This window comes from Calypte anna, chromosome 5 (genome assembly GCF_003957555.1).
Source record: "Calypte anna isolate BGI_N300 chromosome 5, bCalAnn1_v1.p, whole genome shotgun sequence".
Taxonomy (NCBI): domain Eukaryota; kingdom Metazoa; phylum Chordata; class Aves; order Apodiformes; family Trochilidae; genus Calypte; species Calypte anna.
This window is the reverse complement of record NC_044250.1, coordinates 4917471-4938199: the sequence shown is the minus strand read 5'-3', so window position 1 is coordinate 4938199 and position 20729 is coordinate 4917471. Positions and strand designations below refer to the sequence as shown.

The following is a 20729-nucleotide window of genomic DNA, read 5'->3' as shown; positions in this document are numbered from 1 at the left end:
ACTGATGTGGACTGTTGAAAAGGTACCTGTTGAAAAGGTAGAAAAATGAATTTAAAAGGCTGAAAAAAATCTCTGCAGAAAAATGGATTTCGCAGGAATCTTTGCTGAATCAAGGGCAATCACTGCACAAAAGTGGATCTTTTAACAGAAATTATCTTGATAGTAATAAAACTGTAATTACCTTGGCATATATGCAGCTCTCATTGAGTTTTTGTAGTGTGCAATTGCGTTCACACATGGGGCACATGATGGTTTCATTTGCCTCGCAGATCTCTTTGCTGTAGTATGAAACAGGAAAATAAAGGTTATAAAGAGGCTTTTAGCATTCTGAAGGTTTTCTGAGGTTATGTTCTTTGTGGGCTCTGTTAACAGTGTGCCTACACAACAAAACTGGCTCAATAAAATAATCATATAAAAGTGAATGTTTGGCTTGAAAAGCTTAATGACAAATGAGTGATCTGAAAACTGCATATTTTTCTAGACAACATAGGAGATATCAAAAGTTCAGAGCAGGTATAACTACACTGATTTCAATCCACTTATCCCAGTGTACCTCAACTGGAAGTCTACTCCACAGGACAAGCACATAGACACTTGGAGCAGTCAGTCAGATGTAAATACCCCCTGACAGGACTTCCTGACAGCAGTATTTCAAGTGTTTGTGCCTTTGTTTCCTACAGAATCACTTATGTACAGGGCTAATAAAAAAGTAAAATACTAAAATCCAGAGTCAATAATTTTTACTACACCTATAAAAAGAGCCACCTGATATCAGGACAGACTCCAAGCACTGAGTAGAGAGAGGCAGGCACTTGTGCATGACAAACTGGTTCCTGGGTGTAACATCAATCTGTATAACCCTCTAATTATTGCTGCACAAAACCTATGGCTGGCACTGCAAGCCATTTGGTTCTCTGGCAATATACAGTCATGGATTTGCTTATTCCTTCTCTGCTGAAACTGTGCTGGAACTCAATAGAAAAAGAAGAAAATTATCATTTTCTGCCTGCAGCCACCAGAGGGGGGATCTGGGCAGGACCCTGCACTGAGAACTAAGGGGACATCCCTGAGCAAAGGATGCTTCTGCAACAATAATTTGATCCACTGGTAAGCTCAGATTTTTTGGTATGTAAGACAGAGGAAAAATAGGGTTTTTTACAGAATTTATTACACTGTAAATCAGCAGTTCCTGTCATCCACTGATTATTAATAGGGTGAAACCTGCTTCACATGAAGTAGAACTACATTCAATCAAACTGAATCTGGGGCAATGTGGCAGCTATGACATTGCCATAGTGCCCTGGCACTGGGTTTAAATTCCTGAGTGTCACTGGGTTTCCTGAGTCTAGATTTTGTCAGAATAATGCATCCAACTGTTTCCTCCTGACAGCTGCTGAACATTAAATTTGCATAGTGCAGTAGCTGCAGTGCTTAAAATCAAATTCTGTATTTTAAAACTGTAATGGATGTTTACCTAGTAGTTTTCTCTAAATGACTGCAGAAACACTAGACAAATATTCTCTCAGTCCCAGAATACAGCAAGAATAAGAATGGTTTAGATTGTGCAGACTGCCAGCTAATGGATGACCCCTTCAGCTTTAGGTAGGAGGTTTCTACCTAATCCCCACTGACCCCTTCCAGGCTAAGCAAATATGGGAAGGACCAGCATCTGTTATCACTGGTGTTTAGAATTAGTTTCATCCATAAGGTGATGCAGAAAACATCTTTATCAGGCCCGTCATAATCAGCTGGAGTTACTCAAGCTCTGTTCTTGAATCTGCATCTCACAGCAGGACTTTATAATGCCCTGATATGACAGTACTGTGTCTGTGTTCTGTTTGCTGAACAGCAGCCAAAGAGACAAAACCTGGGAGAGAAAAACATACAAGCTAGCCTGCCTCTGTTCTCCTGTGATTTATACCTTTCAGCCTTCTGCAAGCAAGAAAATTGTGTCTGTTAAAAGCACTAAGCAGGAGTCGGATCTCCAGGTCTTCCAGGGAGAAGCATAAGATCAAGACAAGCACATAAATGGCTTGTGAAGAAATTCAGTCTTTAGGAGTTCTGTTCTTTCTATTGGGGAATGTCAGTGCCACATCCCTGTCCTCCACAAGAAGTGCCTAAAATATTAAGCTGTATCCTGGTGAAAGTAGAATATGTTCCTTTGTTTTCTCCCCTTTTTGAAACTGTACAACAAGAATACAAGGTTGCCAAGTTGAGCAGTCTTAGTCCCCATGATCTAAGAAGAGACTGATCCTCTGCTTTATGCCATATTCATGGCATTTTACAGACATTTATCATGCAAAACAATCCCAATACAGTAAACAATATCTGAAAGATATGATAGTTTCCTGGCTGATACACTTCTTGCATTTAGTGATGTCTGAAGATGTGAAGTCTCTTAGGAGTTTGCTGTACAAAACCAAGTCTAAAAAAGCCTTAATTGCAGCACTACAGAATATAACTCACTGTGAAACAGAAAACAATTCCATAAAGAAAACAAAACAGTCCAGCTCAAAGTCCAAGAAAAAACAGTTCCTATGAAATGTGACTCCAAATATACTTCAAGCTGCTGTGAGCAACAATTATAATCTGAAGAGCATTGATACTCTTGTGTCTGATGACATCTAATGGAAAACTTAGTATTTCAGGTGTGTCCTCTGAAACAGTTCCTAAAAATACAGCCAGGAATTAATTCAAGCACTCTGAACAGCATTTAAATCTAAATTGATATAACCCTCTTCTCCAAAGCAAAATCAGAACAATGTGAAACTTGAAATCTAGCTTAATTCCATGTGTTTGTAACCTCCCTGAAGCTGCATCTCCCTCCTGCAGTTAACACTGACATAGAAAAATCTTGTTAGACTAAAAGTTTGTCATGATTGCCAGTGGGAGAAAAAAAAAAAAAGGCATAGACAAAAATAAGTTGAAGTTTAGCAACTGTATGACAAGCTGGATGTAAAGGAGTATGTCTGGCAGGTTTTTCATCCCTTAGCCTTGACTAGAAGGAGAACCCCTGAAGTGCCTGTAATGTTAGAATTGGCACCTCCTTACTTTCCTTACAGATGGGAGAGGAACCACTGTGAGGCAGTAGAAAGGGCACTTGCTGTGGGTGGTACACATCCAGCTTGATGAAAAACAGATATACAAAGTGGGTACAATTGACTGAAGAGCCCAGTGTTCTATTTGGTTATTTTTAAATGATTACCATTCCTGGAAAGCATTTATACATATAATAATGATCTAAGTTGTGCCAGGCCACTGCAAATTTTAAACAGGCTATTATGTTTTTCAATGGTATTTTACCTTACTTGGCTGGAATCCATTGTAAATAATCCATAGAGGAAAACAAAGAGCCCAACCAGAGCAGCAGGAATAAGCATGCCTGTATACCACCCTAACCAGGCAAAATACAGGCCAATTTTTTCACCAAAATATCGCCTATATGAAAAGAAAACACATAGATTGGTTAAAACTAAAACTCATTATGGCTTCTACATATCTTCACAGTACAAGAATAATTCTAATGTGGAATTACCATTATAAGATTATGGCAAAATTATTGTTATTTCACAAAAAGTGTTTTATTCCATGCTTGCATAACATTCTAATGACATTAATTACAGACACACAAGAACATGTATTTTCTACAGACCTAACTGAAATTATCTGTAATTTTCAAGTGACTAAATAGAAATACTAATTTCAACTTCATTAAATGTAGGATATTTTGTTTGCATATGCAGTGATTGGTAGATACACAGGCAGGCAGAAAAATTCTGGAAAGGGATAAATTAAGTCGGTGTGATTTAAGAATTCCTCTACAAAAATTAGCCATTTGTGATGGCTAATCATGAAATATGAGGCACTTTAAACTACTTTTAGAGAAAAAAAAAAAAGACTGGAAACACAGTAAAAACACTGGTCTTCTTCAAAACTTGGGTATCAGTTCCTTGAAGATGTGAAGTAGCTGTGATCAGAAATTCAGTCGTGGATAATACTATTTGATCTGCACAGAACAATATTGGGCACAATGATTAGTTATGACTCTCAAATCAGAAAAAAAAAACTGACAGCAAGAAAAAATGAATTTTTAGTGTTCAGTGTCAAAAACGAGGAAAATATAAATCCCAAACATGGCAGCTATTTACCTGGAACTACACATATTTCTCTGCTCTCTATGTGGTCGCCTATTGCAATAATTATAAGACATATAAACATAATTATTATAATTGTATAATAAGATTTAAAAGTACAAGGAATTTTGCAGTACAGTTAATGCACTTTTACCAAGCTACTCTTCAAGGTTCTAATACCTGATTAAGTCCAGAGGTTGGTACTTGTACCACATTCCCCACCGTGCCCAGCGCTCATAGAGGAGGTGTCTGTGGTTCTGAGCTCCATGGGTTTTGATGGGATGTCTGCTTTTGTGGCTTCCCTGAAAAACACAAAGAAATAAAAGTAGATTACTAGGCACAATAAGATATATATAAATGCCTGAGGTATTTTTGAATGGAATTTAAAATAAGGTTTTACTTGTCACAGTCTGCTGACCCTCAGGTTAAAGAATGAGTTAAAACCAAAGCTAAACATAGCAAAAACTCCAATTCTACTGATTTCTGATTATAGGGAGCAAAGGATACAAAAAATGTCAACATAGATCGTGACATTTGCAATATTTAGGAGCACAACATCAACTTCCTCTGTCACCTAGATGAATTACTATGATGTATAAAGCATTACCCAGCATTATATATTTTCAAATATTTTTTGTCTTAGTTTGATTTTTTTGTTCTTTCTTCCCCTGCTTCTTTTTGCTCTATATATCCACAACAGATTTCTAGGCTCAGCATTTCATCTGGAACTGAATTTTCATTCTCTTTTGTTTTTGTGGTAAAGAAAAAAATAAAAATAAATTAAAACTTGAGAGTATTCAACCACCAGCCCTTTAGCACTAGTCAAACAGCAATTTAGGTAAGAGTTGCCTAAAAATATGACTTCATTAACCTTAACTGAACTTTGAAACAGTAGTTTATGCAATAACAAAGGCACATAAACACAGAATGGATATGATAGAATGGTTTTGAAAGCTTCACAGGTTTTTCTGGCAGTATAGCCAGCTTTTCCCTGAAGTCAATAATACACAGCTGAAGCGTTAACGATGATGTTCAATTATTTATCTAAAGCATTCCTTCTCTACATTCCCAGTATTAATTATTGATACCATATAAAAAAATTACTCTCAGAGATTTGTAACAGTGGTCAGTCCTTTGGAACACAGGATCAAGCAACAAGACTTGGTCTGAGCAACCACAGAGTTCACAGCTGCAATTACCAAGCCACTGCTCAGCATTTTCAAATGGCTGGAGAAGTGTGGCTTGCTGCTTTCTTTTCAACACACACAGATTGCCTGAAAACCCTCTGGAGTTAATCACAAGATTTTAAATTTACTTCACAGGTTCAGTCTTCAGCACACTTCAACCTACTGAAGAATGCATCATCAAGTAGAACTGTTCTGAAAGGACTGAATGGGAAATAATTATCCAGTCTCCCTAACTGTGATGAAGTGCACAAGCTATTAGAAAACCAGAACATTTTGTAGGTGGCAGGAAAAATTAATTTAATACAATTAATTGGAAAAACTGTATCATTAAGAACATCACAGGCAATGTCTGGTTCATAAAAAATAAAAAAAAAGCATTGTAGTTCAGAGTGAGAAAATGCTCCTGGAAATGATTTGAACATGTTATATAAGAAAAATTTTAGATGCCAGTATTAAAGCAAGAGCTATAAATAAGAAAATCTCAAGAGATTACCTGGTGAAATTAAAGTTTGCAGGACAAAATTTAAAAGAACACAGGATCTAGGAACTTCAATGCAAGCTTTAACCTGAATCTTAAAACAAATACAACAATAAATGGGTTACCTCATGTGGTGGAAATGCTGCTTCGTATGTTCCATTATTTAGTAATCTATTAATACCTAAAAAGAAAAAAATCATTAGTTTCTATATCAATTTTTGTACACATTTAATTTCAAGGAGTGTGATTTTTGAAGTTACATATTCAGAATATAACTTAATATGAATTGCCCAGAATGCTGCCAAAATAACCAACACATCAATAATCCCACCAGCTCTCAGTGCAGGACGTGAGCATCTCTCCTCATCTCTGGCTCTGCCAAACTACAGCAGCTTCCTGGGGGTCAGTGGCTGCAGCTTTTCTCTCAGGGTCTGGTACTTGTGCCAGATCAAGTTTGAGAAAATGGTTATATTCATGTTGTATTCATCTAAGCATATGATGCAGATTTTATGGGTGACCAGATGACCTGACACACACAGACTGGTGTGGACAGACAATCCTTGAGGCAGCAAAACCTCTGAGGGTTTAAAAGCTGACTGCTTATAAGACTGTTAAGGAGTTTGTCTCAGAGTGATGTTCTGCAGCATACAGGTTTCAGAGTTTTGGATCAGTTCCTAGAGTCTTCCTAAAACCAGATTTGTTGCATTCTCAAAGCACATAGCAAAAAAATAACCATTAATAATTATCCTTAAAATGTTCAGTGCCCTGTTCAGAGCATACCCATAGCCAAGAGTTTCCTCAAGAAATAAGTACTTATGATGGATTTCTGATTTGTCCATTTAAATATCTAAATAAAAAGTTATAACATTTTTATAGCTTCAGATTGGGAAAAAATACATTCTCACCTATTTTGGATTTTCCATCTTCATATTTAGTTCTCTGCAGCATGTGATGCACAATTCTACTCCTTGTGGAGTTGCTGAAGAAGCTGTCCTTGTTGTTTATCGTAAAACTATTAAAGTAATGAATGTATTTTAATATTCAGAACAATGCCTGGGTGTTGAACATAGCTGCTCAAGTGTTTTCTTACAGTGATTAACTGGATTTTTACCCTCCTTGTTTACTACACATGATGTAAGATCTTACATCTCTAGAGCACCTTCTCAGGTCCAATAAATTTAACATCATCACAGATTATTGTTATTGTTGTTGGGAAAACACGGCAATTAAAACTAAATTCTAAGCTGTTCTACTATCTAGGAGGCTTCTGTTTTGAATATAATTAATTTTTAAAAAGATTTTCACAAGTGGTGTTTTTTTTTCCAAATTCAAGTTACATAAGTGACTTGAGTTGGCAGACGTCTGTGCCATGGAAATACCAGAACTATTATTATTTAGACAAAAAAAATAATTATCTGCATGCATTGGACACTTCAGTAGTGGCTCCACAACCACTTCCCTTGGAGAATCCTAGAATGGAGATTAATAAAGGATCCTTTCCCAGATGACTCTGGACTCCGGATGCCAGAACTCTGACGTGCAGGAGCTTTTGTCCACTCAGCTGTGCCAAAAATGACACTGTTAGAGTTGATAAGGTCAGCTGAGCTGCTTGAAAAATAACAGCAAAACCAGGGGATTGTTCCAAGGCAATACAGACATTACTGAAAAAAAAAATGTTGGTATTACAACGGAATTAATCTGTTTTTCCAGGGTAAGGTCAGCCCACTAGCATACAGCTTCTTTCCTGAGAATAATTTATAAATCTACTTTAAATAGACTTTTCTCTGCTGAAAGGATTATCACAAAATACTTCAAAAGCAAAGCATCAGTTTCTATGGCACAGTTTGACTACATCACCACCAAGTTTTTGTTTATGTATTTATACATTCAGAGAAAAAAGGGTTTTAAAAATGCAGATTTGATAACAAAGAGAAAAAAACCATCACTGTTTTTTACTTGCCTCCAGGTGCTCCTAATTTTAACTGCTGTGGCAGGTTTTGCCTAAGGAAAATATGTAGTTAAGCAAAGCAAACTGGAGCAACTATTTGCATTTTGTAATGTGATGGAAAGAAAAACTTCTAAACCAAAAACCAGCTTTCATTTTTCAGTCAAATTTCTGCCTCTCCTACTGAGCGACCACCAAATAACAAGTCACAGAGAGAGAATTTTGGCTTTAAGAGAAAACCCATAGAAAGTATCAAATCCGATACTGGGTATTTGCCAGTGACCATCTGTTAGTGGCTGCCTCCATGGCACTTGCTTAGAAGTGAGAAAATAATAATAAAAAAAATCCTTGTGGTCTCTGAGGCTGCCTTCCCAGTTCCAGCACTTACTGGTGGATGCGTGCACGGCTGAAGGGTGCTGTGTAGCAATCTGTTTCTTCCAGATCAGGCAGAGCCTCCTTATCAAGCTTCATTGGATTTCTGGGCAACCAACTTTTCAGTTCTCTCATATTCCTCTGCAAACTGAGACAATAAGAAATCAATTTCACAGGCTCTCACATGCTTTCTGTTCTCATCTCCCACACTGCACATTTAGTGACATCATGCTAGGAATGAAATGGAAGCAGGAGATTTACACATGAAGGAGCTACAAGAAAATAATGAGGTAAAGGGCAAAATTAACAGTATTTGTGGTTTATCTTGCACACTTGAATCAAGCATAGATCATCCTAAAACTAGAGGACTGAGGATTGAGATTAGACTGCAATACTGAGACTGGGAAAAATAATTTTCCAAGGTAGAACTGGCAGAACTGTGAATGATTATGCTTTAGTCAAAACCATATCTATTTTCTTTAGCCTTACTGGACAAGGCAAGTGTAACTCCTCCTCACTCCCTCCTCTGCCAACTTGGAAACTAAAAATCAGGATTAATTTTTTTATGGTTTTCAAATTCCAATAAAGCCTTCCCCAAGAAAATTTTCCTCAGAATCCAAGGGCTGAAACTGCCTTACAAAACAGTATACCCAGACATCAAATAAATTGAAGGATAGGTTACACAGATATGGTTATACAATATGTAGACCAAAAAACCTAGGTATGGGTTCCTGCAGCTTCCTAAAAATTGACATTATAAAACACAAACAACATAATTTCTGTACCTTTGATTAGATTATGTACCAGTAAGATAAAGGGCATCCTATAGGCAACTTGCCTAAATAGTGTCCCAGGACACAGCTTATACAGGAGTAAACCTATGGAAATGCCATTAATTTTTAATGGCCTTACTCAATCAATATGTATGTATTCTACATAAAGAATATGCACTTCCTAGACACAAAAAATGTAGAATTAAGTACTGAATTTTTTAATCTGAGGTGAAGACTTGATTATTTTTGTTAAGCAAAAGCACAGCTGCCCATTTCAGAATAAAGGGCAATAAGTGATGACACAGAAAGCTGTTCTCAGGCAGCAAAAAACCTTGGTGAACGAGTACCTCTTCCCAACATCAGCAAAAAGAAGTTCTGCCCTTATTGAACACCATGTCACACAGAAATCTATGGCAATGCTAGATCATAGTTTATCACTTACATTTAAAATACTCAAATTTTTCTTCTTGCTATATATTGGCAAGGAACAGGTGCACACTCTGTATGTAAGTAGGGCTGCACTTGAGGGATTTTGCTCTCTTTGACAGTAAACATTACAACCCAAAGAATATAACCATGATCATAAAGCTGAAACACAGAATAAAGTTCCCAGGTAGGTGAATCCCTTGGGTGTCTCCTTTACTCATATAAAAGCTTACTGTGTGTGCTGATTATCTTTACCAGTTCCAGTGAGAGTTCCCCCAGGGCAAAAGTTACAGAATATATAAGTGTAGAAGTACAGTTTTCACTCTCATTTCTTCACTTTTTTTCTGTGTTACAAATGCTGATTGTTTTGGGCTTTTTTTTAGTCAAAACCTTGGCTTTAACGAGGAAATGATGCAGATGAGTCATGAAGAACAAGAAGAGAAAAACAATGCATCTGAATTAAGATTTTTCATTATTAAAATCTTTTGGAATTGGTTACACAGACAGCCTTGATTATTCCCATATTTTAAAACTTAAAAAAAAAGTAAATAATTTTTACCTTTAAGAAATTAGCTCTTTTTAAAGTTTTAAAATTCAAGTCTGTTCCATGTAACATCCAAAGTAATGGGGAATGGCATTGGAATAAATAAAAAATCAGGTCCATTTGCAGTTTCTCTTCTGAGGCAAGAAGGCTTTTTATCTAAGGTGCAATTTCTTGTTCATCACATCACTTACAGCTGATCACTCCAGTGCTTGGTGCCTCATAGCATATTTCAGCTGAAAAGTGCTGAAACTCCCCCTCTCTGTCCTAAAATAGTCCAGCAATAAAGACCTCCTTTCTTGGTTCACATTACCATTGAAAAAGAAACTGAGGTTTTATGGAACTCTCATCTAAAGTGACAAGAAATTTCAGGCAAATTTTTCCTTAAATCATATGAGTAAGTACTAACATTCTTACACAGTGGCTTTATAGGTCAAAAGTAGCAATTTAAATGGATTCTTGACCTAAACTCTTCAGTACAGTCTATTTAATAGGGAAAAAGTTATACTATATTACTTCAGTGGAATGATACCAACAATTGCCCTTCATTGTGCAGGCTGAAACCCAGAAGGTTTTAAAAGTTCTCTTGCAAAGCAGAGTTATTGAAGCTCAGTTGCTAAACAAAGTAATTTTCAGTTCTCTATCCTTAGAACTATAAATTTATTACAACATTTCAGTGAGCAGAATGAAACTGCAGGTTAAGGCAAGTGTCATTTCATTTTCTTTTCTTTAATGTCATTCTTAGCCAGCATGAAATTGCTGTGTCTGATATGGCAGATGCAAGACTGATTCAGCTTTAAATGTGAGAGTTGACACAATCTTTCATACCTACATTATTTACTTGAATGGTCCACATCTAGCAACTTCCTTTTCTTTAAAAATATTTCTTGAGGGCTTTTCAAATATTGCTCTTAAGGAATATGACCAAATAATTTTTATAGTATGGCCCTATGGATAGAATTCAAGCTTCACAGGATTAAGTACAACGATAAAGGGTTTTTTTAAGGTGTATAAATAAAGAACTAGACACCACACAGCTAGCAGATATAAGATAGTCTAATAGTAAGCATTTCATATCTCTTCCATTCTTTCACTTCTTTTCCTACTAATCTTCTGCAAAATTTTTAAAGGGTTTTTATAGCTCTATACATCTACCACATAACCATATCAAAACACTCAGAGAGGTACATGCCAGCATAGGATCTAATATACTAATGTTACCACTTATATTAGAGGAACTCTATAGCCTTAACATTTTGCCTTTAATGTACAAAGATTTGAATCTTCTCCTCAGAGCAGCTCTTGCTAACTCCACTTAATAACATAGAAATATTAATGAGATATTTGATAAATGACAGAAAAGTAGTTAAGTCTGAAAAGTTGTAAGATGCAAAGAAACCATGACATTAGTAGAAGTTAAAATGGTGAAATATGTACGACAGCAATTTTAGAGTTAGCTTGCATTTTTAGAGATAGCTTCTCCTTCACACAAGTCCTTTGTGCACTGGATGGTATAAAATGGCAGAGAAAATGCTCAGATAAATATTCATCCCCAAATTCCCATAAGTAAAAACATTTGTATTAAATTTAAAATCAATCTGACACAAAAATTGTTTATTACTTGGTTCACAGCTATACTGTACACCCTCACCCGCATATTTCAGACATCTGTCCTTCTAAATAAAGAAAATAAATTTATTTAATATCTAGGACTCAACAGATGGATTACAGATGAGATGAGACAATTTTGCAGTAAAGCTTTTTGATTTTGCCTTTGCACTACAAAGCACATGACTTACAGTTTTCATAATGCACAGTAAAATGGAGCAAGCATGGGAATGACTGGGAAGAGGAGAAACGCAGTTGTAAATTTATGTTGTAGTTTGGTTTATCTCAATTTACTTCATCTACTTCTGTCTCAACAATTTTTCTCATTTAACAGTGTTTTGTTAGCTGATTATCTTACAAGCACAGTGATATCATGAGGCTGCTTAAATTGTTCCTGAGAAAAAATGACAGCTCTTCATCATCTGAAATAACAACAGGAGGACCTACACCAAATGTAATCTCATCTCAACCAAGAACCATCTCAAACGAACCTATTCTTTTCAAAAGAAAAATGTTTCAGATGTACCTTCTGCAAAACTTTTCATCTCTTTCCCATAGGTAATTAGGATTTACAAGAGATCATTATAGCTAAGTAGACCAATGCAGAGTGATTACAGCTCATGGTGTCCCCTGGTCTCACTTCCCAGCTCCCTCCCAGCTCCAAAACCACCCTGGGTGTGTGGCAGTGACTTAGTCCTGATCACTAGGACACACCTGAGAGAAGTTACATTTGCATGTGCAAGGAAACAGGTGACTTCCAGATCCTGAGACATGCAATGACAAAGAGATAACTTAAGAGATGGCTCCAGTATTAAATATTTGCTGCCAGGATTAGGGCACCCCCCCCCTCTTTTTTTTTTTTTCACTGGCATAAACACTTCTGCATTTCTAAAAAAAGAACTGGCAAAGCTTTCAAGTGCTGCATCGTGTTACAGATGAATAGTTTAACACTTTGGGCTAACATATTTTGACTTTTCAGGAAAATAATGTAATTTCCCGAGTTCTCTGGATAAATTTACAACTGCGAATGGATTTTCTGTAGCAGGGTGACTATCTGACAAAAATAGAAGCTACACATCACCCACCAACCTGCCCATGGTTTTGCTCCTCCAGTCAGTGTAATAACATTTTTTCCTGAAAGAACAGCAAAAATCAGCTGAGAATAAACAAGTAGGAGACAGTTGAAAAGGAAATAGACATTATAAAAGAACACTGGACATTTTAAAACATGCATTTTCATAGGCAGAAGGGTGAAAAACACTTAAAAAAGGCAACTGAAATAGAGTAATTCATTTGTAAGACACCTATCAGGGTATTTCATGTGCTCTTTCTTATTTCATGAAATGAATTTTAGAAGAATTAGCAGGCTACTAAATGTACACTCAACGTATATAATACCACAACACTTAAGCTATTAGATCCTATCTGCATTGCCTCAAGTGGCACACCATCACCTTCCCCTGACGTTTTGCATCCAACTGAAGAACAATACAAGGTCCTAAAAAAAAATAAATCTAAGAATATTAACCACAACAAACAACTTTTATGTTATCAGTTCTTTTTTCTCCTCTCTTAGACTGTCACATCAACTTAGAGCAATAAGACCAGAAATTCCCCATTAAATCTGAGAAGAGTTTATTTTGCAACTATAAAGAAACCTGTTTGCTGGAATGTAGTATTTTATGCATCTAGTTTTATTTCTTTCATTTTTTTTTTCTTACTTTGTTTAAATCCTAAATCCCAAATCCCAAACATGGGGTAGGGCTTTTTACACAGGTGGGTACTGAGAGATCAAGGGGAAATGCTTGAAGAGGGGAGATTTAGGCTGGACACCAGGAGGAGACTGTGAGGGTGTTGGGACACTGGCACAGGCTGCCCAGGGAAGTTGTGGCTGCCCCATCCCTGGGAGTGTTCCAGGCCAGGTTGGATGGGGTGGTAGTAGATGTCCCTGCCCATGCAGGGGGGTGGTAACTAGATGATCTTTAAGGTTCCTTCCAACCCAAAGCCTTCTCTGATTCTATGACTTGGAATGCTTTCCAAATGCTGTATTGCAAAATTCAACCTTTTTTTTTTTTTTTTCCAAAGAGCATTACTGAACTGTGAAGCTACTAAAATGCTTAAGAATTCAAAACACTGTAAAATCCTATTTTGTGACTTCAGCTATCAAAAGCAAGAATGAACTATTTTTAATTGGACTTCAGACTGTTTATGCATACACATATGCAAGCTTTGCTATATGGTAATGTTGTCAAGTATTATTCAAGCTCAAATGGAACTCTAATAATATTCTTAAACATATGGAAGGTGACTTACAGATTATTTTTTTATGGGAAACACTTTAAAGGCTTCATAGGATGTTGAGGAAAATATCAATATAGCAGTGTCTATTTGAAGTAAGTTTTGAGCAAAGGATGCTTCATGACGACTGCTTCTGGCTTAGGACCAATGGAAATGAGCCACACTGTGATAGCTGAAATCAGCAGGGACATGAAAGACACAGAACTTGGCAGAGCAAGTGAGGAAGGAGTGCTGGAAGGGTACTTCCCCTGAGAGTCACACAGCTCTGGCATTTGGATACCACTTTAACTCCTGATGAGGTTTAAAGCATGCTAAATACTTTTCTCTCTCTGGAAGATTATTAATCGATTTGAAAGGGACACTTTCTCCCTTAAAAACTTCTATATTATTGCAGGAGATATCAAACTGTCCCACAAGTAAGTATCAAGTATTTATTACAAAACCACATAACAGAATTTGTTTATTACAAGGAGTTCAATTTAGTTCATTATTCTTCAAAGAGAAAGCTAGAGAACCAAGAAATCAAGGCATCCCATCTTCTCTGAAGTCTGCCCCATATGAGTTATCTTAGAGACAGCAGAAGACACCAGTTATCTCTGTCACTTGACTTGCTTTTGAATAAGAATTGAGAAATAACATAAAATGGTGGAGAATACTTGAGCATAGATGGAGAACACCTGAAACCAAGGACATCCAAATCATGTGAACCAGTAACATTATTTTCTAAAGAGAGGAGCTGAGTTTGACTTGGAAGATAAGCCTGAAAACAAATACCCCAGGCAAGTGTGAAAAGTGAATCTTGCTTGTTTCTCCTCTCTCCATATCATCTCAATAAATTAAATATAGGCATACCTGGCCACAATGCAGCAATGACTGTTTTAGCCCTAAGGCTAAAAGTAGTAATAGGAAGCATTAAATGGCAATTTTCTTAAAACAGTTTCCAAATTACCTGAAAGGCATCCTGATGTTCATTCTTTCTGCATATTTGCACAATGTTTCCCATGGACAGTGAATTTTAACAAACATGATATCATTGTTTGTAACAGCTGGCTGTAAAGAATGGTAAAAAAATAAATACATATTAACAATTAAAACCTTTATGGCATTCACCATTCTACAACATTCTTCAGGGTTGAATTCTGGTTTTTAGGCCTGTGCTAGACAGAGGAAAATTAATATTTTCATATTTTCCTTCCAAATCTTGTAATATGAGTAAATTAGTCACTGTCAAAAGGAATCTGTAGGACAGAGCTTTGCTTATAAACAAAGCAGAAGTAAAGAAAGCTTTTGGGCAACATATTTTTTTACGTGGAATAAATTAATTAATTTTTTAAATGCCCTCAAAACCATCTTAGATGAGCAGTTTCAAGACCATTCTGTGTGTCTCCCATTTGAGGAAGCAAGTGCTCAGCTGCTAGAGAAATAAGAACAGCTGAGAGAAGGCTGGAGGTTCCATTCTGCCCAAATGGTAACTTCAGGGAATGGTTAAGTAATTGCAATATCTGCTAAATAAATCTTATAAATGTTACAAATTCTTGTATGGACTGAGACTTTTTTAGTGAAATTACAAGGAATACTCTACACAAATGTTTTTCATCACTGATTTATTTGTACATAAAAGCTTCAGAATTATATGTTCCTATATTTTTCTTTTCTTATGAACACTTCAGTTCTACACCCTTCTCCTAGATGTATGACTAAGTTTTTATAAGTAAATTTTTGACAGAACTGAGTCTAATTAAAGTCTCCCCAAAACTTGAGTGATTTGATATGTAAATGTAAAAGTGGTTCAAAATTTTATCTGCAGGTCCATAAAGTCATATCAGAGTTCAATAATACTAGTACCAGGATTTTCTTTTTCTTAATAGGTGTGGGTAAAAAAATACTAATGGAATTCATAGATGTTAGATATTACAGCAACAGTGGGAGTTACTGAAGCTTCTGCTTTTGCAAGGATAAGGAGCTGCCACTTTTCCTTTTCTTCTGCACTGCACCTGCTCCAAGTTAGAAATTATTATATCTTGGATGGTACATGTGTGTGTGTGTGCACATGTACAAGTGTGCATCCCCAAAACATGTTAGACACATGCTATCAAGCATCTATTGATTAAAAAAATCCTGACTGGAAGGGCTCTTAAGATTGCCAGAAATAGTTTATAAACCAAATTAAGTATGACAGTACCATAAAGGTTTTTTTTATACCACATAGGTTACAGGACTCACCTCTCGTTCTAACATCAACCCTTCTGCTCTCAAGTTCTTCTCAAATGTGCTCCTTTTCTCCACCTGTAGACTAGACTTTTTGTAGACCAAAATGTAATCAATGCGTTTTTTGCCATCTTTGAAGAAGAGGCCTGATGATGCCATGGGGCCAGTCTGCAGAAATAAAATAAAAATATACTAACTATGACATTCATGATGATAAAAAGCCTCATCACCCATTATGTGTAAAACAGCATTTCCAAAAGCATGGCAATGCCCACATATCCACAAGATGAGTATGTAGACTAAGTCAGAAGAGCAGGCAGTTCACAAGCATCAGTTACTCAAGATTTCTAATTAATTAAAACAAAGGAAAAGAAAATAGCTCCACAAAACCTATATTCTGGCTATTTGTTGCAGCTGTGGAAAAAGCTTGGAATTATTGTATGGATACAAACTTCTGCTAATCCTTACTTTCCCATAGGAATTAATAAAGTTTAAAGAGAAGTAAATTAAAGCAAGTTCCCCAATTTGTATCTGGGTAAATTTTATACAAAAACCAAAAACCAAAATTAAAATGAAACAAAACCAACCATAAAACAAACAAAACCAACCAGCCAAGCAAACAAAACCAAAAACCAACCAACCAAAAAAACCCCTTACAAAATGAACATTTTTGTATTTTCTCTAAAAGAGAAATAAATGTAAAAATTGAAAATGAAGCACTCCTGACTGGAATGCTTTGCTGGCTGTTCCTGTTCAAGTGCTTTTTCAATGTCATGTTAGCAATGTTGAAATCTTGTCTAGTTCCTTCCCACCATGCTTGCAAACACCAGGGATTCTCTGACCTTGCTATGGAAAAGCCTGCTTTCCATGCTGCAAGCTGGTTTTGCATTCTGTGTTTTGCATGACTCAGAACAGTCAGTGACTGGATCAGCTGGTGTCAGATTAGGAAGAGCTGGAAATGTGGAAAGGTGAACCAAGAATCAATCATCACCTTCTGGAGTTTGCAGCACTTATTTAAACATGAACAAACAGTGGGTGAAGGAATCATCTGTCTCTTCCAAATGCCACTTTTTAGAACTCAGCTCCAAGGCACTCACCTGCTTATTTATTTTATTTTATTAATAAGCCTGTAAACGCACCGTGGCTGCAAAAATCTCAGTTTTGTCCCACTTGGCTAGAGTTATGTTGTCACTTGCAAACTCTGCTTCAGGTGCAACCACTCGGATGCAGAAAGAACTCACTCTTTGGAAGGAACATTGGAAAGGTGACAAGGAAACTTATTTCAGGCAAAAAATCAAAGCACTCAGTGTGAATTTAGCCTAGGAAATTAGTGGTGTAACTTGGCTTTAGATTTGTAAAATGAGGTCAAGGAAAGTGAATACACCAACTGACTAATACCTGGAATACAAAAGATGGATGCATGCACATAGCTGTCCCCCAGGATTATTCATTAATACCCCAAATTTGCAAGATTTCTCTCTCCAGAATCTTTTATATCAAGGTCATTTTCTAAGAGATGTTTTAGAGAGAGTAACAGATGAGTTCAGGGATATTAAATCATGTATAAGACAGAAGTAGCCATGGAAACAATTCAAGGAACTGGAGCAGGAATTTTGACAAGAGATAATAAAATCTAAATGTAAATTCTTAGGCATGGTAACTCCTGAGAACTGCAAAATCTACACGAATAGCTTTCCTGTTTCCTGCCTATTTCTCATAAAAGAAAACTTTCTTCCAATATAATTTATTATTCTTCAAACTTCTTAAGATGCTATTAAGTGGAGCAATGACTGGCTGATTCACGAAAGCCACCTGGGTCATTTTGATTACTGATTCTCCCTAATACTCTTGTGATGAACTTTGCATGAATATCTTCAGTAATATTCACACTGAGGGATCCACCATGTCTTTACATTCAGAGTTTATGCCTCAACTCTTGTGCTTAAGTATTTTCTGAAAAAAATAGCACATCTGATACTAACTGCAATAGGCTTATTTCAATGAACAGAAATGAGATTCCTAATTAATGCTTGCTTTGCTTCAGGATGTTTAAAAATCAAATCTAGGACCCCAGCAAAGTTACAGACTTTTAAATTACTTTGAATTATCTGTGAAAATATTTAAAAATATTAAAAAATACACTTATTTTTTTACATTTTAAAATGCATGGTCTATTACATGTACCCTAAGGTGTGCTTTAGGATAAATTATCTAAGCACATGACTAAGTCAGCAATCACCTTTTTGTGCTGGAAAGGCTTTGGGATGGATAAGTCAGAAGTAGATTTATGCTATTCATCCTTTCATTTCCTTAATTCCAAAAAATCTAGATTGATTTATTTTAGGTGTACACCGTTTTGGGGTACTTTTCTTTTGCAAATAGCCATGAGCATAATAGCATAGGAAAGAAAAGTGGGGTCATATTTGAATATGCAAAGATAACCAAACTATCTTGAGCATCAGAGACAACACAGCCTGGTTTACATGAGAGGCTGCCAAAATTACCCATGTATTTCTGTGGATATTCCACTGCACTGCACAGAAACTGGTTTTCTGAAAAGAGAGAGGAAGATGTCCAGAAATAACCAAACTTCCTACCAAAACAGCACTTTAATTTTTTAGGAACAAACCTAACAACTGCTAATTCTTTTGACAGAAGACATTTTGGTTTGGTTTTGTTTTTTTTTTTTCTGTTCAGACTTACAGAGTAAGCACAAGAAGTACATTTATATACAATATGAAAAATACAAATCTTATGCAAAATTTTGCAAGCAAGTCTGTTCTGTGGTGCTGTATGAGGAAGCTTCACAGTTCTCACACTTTACCATTTCTGTTTGCTCTTGAAGTCTAATAGGGAGGCCTTAATAAGAAGCATACTGACATGACAACTGAATTTTTTTCCTTAAATGGTTATTTTTTAAAACTTTCATCTTTATGATAAAATTATTTACTGCTTTCCCTACAATTACTGAAATATTTTCTGGGTTATCTTTATTTTTCTTTTTAAACAAAATCTCACAGCAGATGAGAACCATGCACCAGAAGCATAAACATGAAGTGAACCTTCATTGCACTGTACCAGGTCATTCTATTCTGGGATTATGACTGCATCTGTTATCATTCCTTCCAAAATTTATTTTCTTTTGTGTTATTAGACTGCATTTGCAGACTGCTCCTTATCTTCTGGGCTCTCTTTCTATTCTCCTTTCCAGTACCCTGTTGTCAACTGACAACATCTTGTTCTGATTTATACACTAAAAAGTTTTCATTGCCAAACCTTTTCCTTCAGCACCCATGCCTGACTTCCACTGAACACAGGAGTTGAGTGAAATAATGTATGTGAAACTAGTAATAAATTGACAGGGTTAGAACATAGCACAAAACTCTGCAACTCTGAAAGTCACTGACTTAAGAAAAAAGGAAAAAAAAAGTGGAAAATAAAATATTATGACCGAAGAGCATTTTTATTCTGCAGCTATTACATTTAATTTATTCCATTTTCAAAACCACCTACATTAAATTCTGTAAGCAAAGCATTATTTTGCAGAATAAATATCTTCAAAATCATGAATACAATAAAAGGAGATTATGAGTTACAAATCATGAACAAGGAAACAAGAAAAGAAGATGATTATCAAGATGAACATTGGGATCCAGAGATACTGTATCAAAATTCTCTGTTTCTAAAGCTTTAGAGCTGCAGCAATACAGAACAGCTTGATGGAAAGTGACACTTCAGGTGTGTGATGTGAAACACTAAACAAATCCTGAAAAAAACCCCATATATCTACTTTTACCATGTCAGCAAGACTAGTTAGTTATTGCTGAAGCATCCAAGTAGTTCATCACTGAGACAGAGAACAGTAATTAATAGCAATTGCAAACAGCTTTTTAAAAAGGTTTTCCCTGAGTCTCTCAGGTATAAAACAAGCCTTCCAAAAAAGCCTAAATAGGAACCATCAACAAGCAGAGAATAAGAAACAGCTTTTATTCTTGGACTTTTTTGCCAGGGCAGTGTTTCTCATGTTCATTTTCTGGCCAGACTGAGAAGCCTGTTTTAATCATGATAGATCTGTTTATTTTCCAGATGCATGAGAGTACTTACCAGCTGTAAAGTTGTAGAGCTGTGTTCTGTGCTTTCAACCAGATCAAAAAAGAATTAGAAGACTCCTTTTGCTAGTTTTAGATCCATTTTGGCAAGAAGTTTCCCTTAGACTTCTTCCACTAATTGCCACCAAGACTCGTACAACAATCCAAAGGCAAAATAGAAACTTTCTTTTCTAATACAAGGCCAGTCTAGATCCCCACTGCCTTTTTCCTGGGGAAGCAGGCAAACAGTAAACAGGAGGAGAATCCTGCTTGGTTGCCTCATTTGCAAAACCAGAATAAACAGGAGGAAGTCTCCAAAGTAAATGCTGTGAGAAAAGGAGCTGTCAAGGCTAAAAGCCAGATTTGGCTTTGGAAGACTGTTTTGAAACTCTGAAGTATTTTCTTCTGTAGGTCAGGACAGACCAAGACTGAGACATAAAAAGTGCATTTTTGTTTAAACTCCATATAAATACAAGGCTGCTCTTTAAACTTTGACAGAAACTTAGCTTACTGGTTGCCTATAAACTTTATATCAATCCTGAATGGTGGGACTGGGGGAAACACATCTAGTGGTCATTTTGTATTTACATGAAAATATAAAAATATTTTTGCTTTAGCACAGTGAAATGCCTGTTACTGGTTAGACATTATCTTTTACTTCATTTTTTGGTA

General features: G+C 36.2%; 1 protein-coding gene across 3 annotated transcripts in view; it reads right to left on the bottom strand.

Annotated features, from left to right (window-relative positions):
• ANO3 (anoctamin 3) overlaps positions 1 to 20729 on the bottom strand; it is a 101188-nt gene that overhangs the window by 21919 nt on the left and 58540 nt on the right. For all 3 annotated transcript variants that reach the window (XM_030451179.1, XM_030451180.1, XM_030451181.1), the window contains exons 5-13: positions 15985 to 16137; positions 14711 to 14811; positions 12553 to 12597; positions 8132 to 8263; positions 6704 to 6810; positions 5924 to 5979; positions 4314 to 4435; positions 3304 to 3438; positions 182 to 278 (exon numbers count right to left, since the gene is read on the bottom strand). In XM_030451179.1, the coding sequence (XP_030307039.1) occupies positions 182 to 278; positions 3304 to 3438; positions 4314 to 4435; positions 5924 to 5979; positions 6704 to 6810; positions 8132 to 8263; positions 12553 to 12597; positions 14711 to 14811; positions 15985 to 16137 (948 nt within the window). The remainder of the gene's footprint in view (positions 1 to 181; positions 279 to 3303; positions 3439 to 4313; positions 4436 to 5923; positions 5980 to 6703; positions 6811 to 8131; positions 8264 to 12552; positions 12598 to 14710; positions 14812 to 15984; positions 16138 to 20729) is intronic.